A 5,289-nucleotide genomic window follows, 5' to 3' on the forward strand; every position below is an offset into this window, starting at 1 on the left:
GCGACCACCCTTTCTTCACAATGACCTCAAGCATCATTCGCCCTCATAATAGAAGTCCCTAGGATAACTCCTTATCTCCTTTTGTTCTGAAATTCTCCATTCATGACCCACTGTCTGAAAACAATAGAATGGACAGGTGCGCCACCGCTTCAAGTCAGGGGTATACATCACAGCGTTATCCCAGAAACACTTGTTGATAACAATAATTGCATAACTTTCCCTCTCAGAGCATAGCTCTATTCCAGAGCTTAAAATCCCGTCATTTATCTGAGAATCAGTGGTGAAAAGCATTTTGTCAATGGCAGGCCATTGCTTGAGCACAGGATTACCAACATAGAGCTTTGTTCTAGAACGTAAGAACACCATCCCTTGGTTAGTACCCAAAACTTGGTCCTTGAAATCTGGGAACGGGTCATCTAAGAAGGGACCTGAGAGTGGACACCAAGCTTTGAGAGCGTTGTTAACATACGTGAGAATCCAAACCCCCGAATCCATTGTAGCTCAACTAAGAGTTGAGATTATAAAATCTATAGAATTTACAATTCTTTTCATATCAACATCATTTGTGCTTAGATTTGAAGTTTGGTGATTGAACGATATCTCTCCAAGTCTTACACACACTGCTTGCACACACTGCACTAGATGCGATATAATCTCCCACAAGATGCTCACTGGAGGCCATAAAGAAAAAATATTGTGGTAAATTAGAACACAAGTTTATGAGGTTTAGTATAACATTTAACAGATTGATCCTCTAGAAATTGTGCATGTCCAACAGCTAAAGTGCTTCATATAAGTTAAACTTTGGAACAAATTTGAAAATTTATTAAATATGAAATGGTGCTAAAATTGTAATCATATCTATATTTCATAAATATGCCTCTCTTGCATATATAAACACTTACCATAAATAGCATATAGGACCAAAACAATACTAACATATAAAGCATGATAGTGAGGGTGTCTTTATAAATACAGTAATGTATCATATAGCAATATTAAGGACTGGACTCAATATATAACATATATAAGTCAAAGATATATAGCAAAAGAGAATTAAAAGTCAAACCAAGTATGCTCAATAGAAAACAACACATATGAATTATTACTTTATATTTATCTAGCTAAGTACATATGCTAAACCCAATTAACTACCATTTGGACAAAAGGGGCTAATAAAGGAACTAACAGTATCCATTGTGGTAGTAAAGAGAGGGTGTTAACCTGATAAGTACATTTTTAGAAAAAAATAAAGTTTTCTTGGATTGAGAGGATTAAGATTAGATACTAGTAGTTTACATAAGTATGATTAAAATTATTACAAATATTGCTACTAAAACCTAACTCCTTTTGCTACAAGTTTTCAATGGGATCCAGCATAATCTGTGGCATCCTGGATCACAATACTACAGAATAATCTGGACAGAGAAACTCTTGAAGCTTATCACGAGGTGGCGCAAGTCCATTCTGTCCAGAAGCTACAGTGGTGTGATCGCTGCAAGCTTGCGAGAGGATGGAGGCAAAGATCATCACAGCCTACGCTCACCATGGCTATGGCATCGAGATGCTGTGGAGCCGAAGTTCCTGTGCATCACGGGGATAGACGAGGCTATGGAGCTGGATCGACAGGACAGTGCTCCACACGTGCTACTCTCTCAGGGTGTCACATCATCCAAAGTAAAAAGTGAGGGCAGATCTCTCGATCCCAGCATGCGGGTTGTGCGCACCAACAAACTCGATCCTCAGACGAGCCACACCAACCATACGGGTAGCTTTCTAAGCCCATCTTCAGTTCTTGCCCTAATTTCTCCATCTCCACCATCTTCATCCTGCGTGGTACCATAGGTGGAAGTGAGGATGGGAGTGATGTTGAGCCTCCATCCATGGATTTAGTTTGGGAGACATGGGATTGGGGTAGCGAAGAGCCATGGTTGGAGTCTCCCACAGAAAACACACCAAGGTCTCAAGTGCAAACACCATCTCCATGGCCAGCTCCACTTTCGACATAGTGTCCAGCACCATCTCTGGCACCTGCTCCAGCACTGCATTCGGCACCAGCTCCGGCACTAGTTGTGGCACTGCGTCGAACATTAGCTCTTACACCAGCTCCAGGACAACCAGTGTTGGAGGTATTTCCCATCCCACTCTTGCCGAATATGAACAATCGAGCAACGAACTTGACGGGATTCTCTCGAAAGTGAGAGCTCACGACGTGGTCTCCTGGGCGGCCTTGATCGTGGCCTACACTCAGCACAGGAGGAATCAAGCAGCCGGACAAGGTGACTCTTAGCAGCGTTCTGACTCATCAACAAGCTTGTGCTGGATCCATCTCTCGTCATGCCGACTTTCCCAAACTTGCCGTACATGGTCGCAGAGGCCACGGACACATTGGCTTCCAGGTGAGAGCCTCGAATGCGCTTCTTTCCCACCTCTCGAAAAGCTCCAGCGCTCGGCCCTCGCAACGTCCAGCCTGCACGTACATGCTCACAAGCGCGTTCTCCGGCCTTCTTCCAGATCCCTCAAGCTGGAGCAAGCGCCAAGGACGCTGGAGAGAGTAGCGATGTCGGGCTTGATCCCCGCCGAGTCCATGCTCCTAAACATCTCGATCGCCTTGCAGCCAACGCCATCCAGGTCTTCCACGCCCTCCCGCGAAGAAGCCTCTTCTCCTGGAACTTCATCATCGCGGCATTCGCCAAGAACAGGCACGTCGACGCTGAGGAGGTGATTGCCGAGGAATCCATCGATGGCGACAATGTGGGCGTGGATTCGCCGGTAGGTCTGCCGCATTAGGAGCGCGGCGTAGGTCTGACGCACCTGGAAGGGCGACTGGAATTGATCGTCGTCGAGGGTTTATAGTGGATATGCTAGGAATATGCTAGTGAAAGTCTTTTATACTTCTTTGATTTGATTTTTTGTATCTTTTGGTACGCTGTAAGAATTCATTGGGATGATCAGTCACACAGGAACCAGCCAGCCACATCCTTCTCCCACTCTCCAATGCATCTAGAATGAAAATCACCAAAGCTTTTGGCTATGGCTCATCTTCTTGATTTACATTCTCTGTGGGCATTCCTTGACTAATTTTGTTTAGTCATATTAATGCAACCGAATTGAGGAATCACAACTATTACATTAAGGAATATCGTAGTTGGATATTCTAAGTATATAACTTCAAATGCTGAAACTATTGGAACGTACACGGAAGGGCATGTTGAATGTTGAATATTGAATGTTGAAATGTTGAATGTTTTCACGGGCTTTTACGTGTTTTCCATGCTTCCAATCCCGAACCTCTCAAACGTAAACCCTTACATGCATATCGTATGGGGCCCGTCATCTTTACAGGGTCGGCCCGAAGCTAAAACTTTCAGTATATAAGCTCACTCGTGCAGCTGCGAAGCAATCATCCATGGCGAGCAACATGATAGCTTTGATCTTGATCTTGCTGGTGGTGGTAGGGGCAGCACCGTTTGCGATTGCGCGGCCAGCGGCTCTGGAAGGCGATCGCGCTCTAGAGATCAAGAACATGTTCGAGGGTTGGGCTGCCAAGCACGGCAAGAGTTACAGCAGCGACTGGGAGAAGGCTCGCAGGCTGATGATCTTCTCCGACACTTTGGCGTACATCGAGAAGCACAACGCGCTGCCCAACACCACCTTCACGCTCGGCCTCAACAAGTTCTCGGATCTCACAAATGCCGAGTTCCGAGCCAATTACGTCGGCAAATTCAAGCCCCCGCGCTACCAGGATCGCCGCCCGGCCAAGGACGTGGACGTGGACGTGTCGAGCCTCCCGACGAGCTTGGATTGGAGGCAGGAGGGAGCTGTGACACCGATTAAAGATCAGGGCCAGTGCGGTATGATAAGAACTCGTCGTTTTTTTTGTTTTTTTTTTCTAATCTCTCTTCTATTTGGCCTTTGTGGGTGTGGGTGATTCGCATGATCCACAGGGAGCTGCTGGGCTTTCTCGGCGATTGCATCGATCGAGAGTGCACACTTTCTGGCGACGAAGGAGCTCGTTTCTCTGTCCGAGCAGCAATTGATAGACTGTGACACGGTAGACCAAGGATGCCAGGGTGGGTTTCCGGAGGATGCGTTTAAGTTCGTGGTGGAAAACGGTGGTGTCACCACGGAGGAGGCCTATCCATATACGGGATTTGCAGGCAGTTGCAACGCGAACAAGGTTGGTATACTTCACTAATTATTTCATATTATAGCTGTTTTTTGTTCTTTAAAGAATAAGGTGGTGGAGATCACTGGTTATAAAGACGTCACAAAGGACAGTGCTGACGCCCTGATGAAAGCAGTCTCCAAAACTCCCGTGACCGTTGGCATCTGCGGCAGCGACCAAAACTTCCAGAATTACAGAAGTGTAAGAAAATCTCAAATATTATTTCTATTTATTTCTAACTTAATTACATCGTTTTCCAGGGAATTCTTTCTGGTCACTGCAGCAATTCGCGGGATCATGCGGTCTTGGTCATTGGATATGGAACCGAAGGTGGGATGCCCTACTGGATCATCAAAAACTCGTGGGGAACTTCCTGGGGGGAGGATGGATTCATGAGAATCAAGAAAGAGGATGGAGAAGGGATGTGTGGGATGAACGGACAGTCATCATACCCCACTACTTCGTAAAATAACCACTTTATAATCCAAACTTTATATTAATATATCAATTATACACTGCCATCACAATACATTAGCAACTAGTGAAATTTGCTCTTTTGACTATGATATGCAGTAGATCCAGAGCTAGGTATAGCCACAGCATCACGATCTAGGGAGAGCTGCAGGCTTGCAGCAGCAAACAGTCATGATTGAGAGTTACAGTGGATACACCTACAGGCAAACCAAAGTACAAGTATCTTTTTATCACTATATATTGGTCATTACATTCATGTGGACTTACGCATATAAAAACCTAAAAAAATTTAAAATATGAGAGAGCTGAAGATGCCAAAACACTTCAAAGTTTTCTAAATGGAATTTGAAGAAAATATTTTAGGGGGGTGTGATATGTATTTGAGAAGAAAATCACAAATATATTACAAGATTCTTCAATAAGTAGTTCAAAAGTTTAATTGCAGTATCTTGTTTTGAAATATTCTGTTTATTAAATAGTTTACTGATGCAGTAATGCTTGGTTTGCTTAACAATAGTGCTTACTGTTTAATAATCTAACTGTAAATTTTAAATACAAGATTAATCTTATTATTTATCAACCATTAGATGTTAAAATAAATGAAACATACTTGGAAGTAATTAGTAATGTTTATAAATTATAAACAT

The 5,289-nt window shown here is 43.8% G+C and overlaps 1 protein-coding gene across 1 annotated transcript; it reads left to right on the forward strand.

Moving 5' to 3' along the window:
- Nucleotides 1–3,409: 3,409 nt before the first annotated feature.
- Nucleotides 3,410–4,691, forward strand: LOC9638634 (ervatamin-B). The gene is made up of 4 exons (XM_002977004.2): nucleotides 3,410–3,854; nucleotides 3,948–4,180; nucleotides 4,235–4,369; nucleotides 4,429–4,691. The coding sequence occupies exons 1-4, from the start codon at nucleotides 3,410–3,412 to the stop codon at nucleotides 4,633–4,635; spliced, it is 1,020 nt and encodes a 339-aa protein (XP_002977050.2). The 3' UTR covers nucleotides 4,636–4,691.
- Nucleotides 4,692–5,289: the final 598 nt, after the last annotated feature.

This window comes from Selaginella moellendorffii, unplaced genomic scaffold (genome assembly GCF_000143415.4).
Source record: "Selaginella moellendorffii unplaced genomic scaffold, v1.0 SELMOscaffold_33, whole genome shotgun sequence".
NCBI classification, from domain to species: domain Eukaryota; kingdom Viridiplantae; phylum Streptophyta; class Lycopodiopsida; order Selaginellales; family Selaginellaceae; genus Selaginella; species Selaginella moellendorffii.

Excerpts from the sequence above, each read along its gene's own strand:
- LOC9638634 (XM_002977004.2), top strand. The coding sequence starts at position 3,410 with ATGGCGAGCAACATGATAGCTTTGATCTTGATCTTGCTGGTGGTGGTA. Across the intron at positions 4,181-4,234 it reads GCAGTTGCAACGCGAACAAG|AATAAGGTGGTGGAGATCAC; the intron begins GTTGGTATACTT and ends TGTTCTTTAAAG. Across the intron at positions 4,370-4,428 it reads ACTTCCAGAATTACAGAAGT|GGAATTCTTTCTGGTCACTG; the intron begins GTAAGAAAATCT and ends ATCGTTTTCCAG.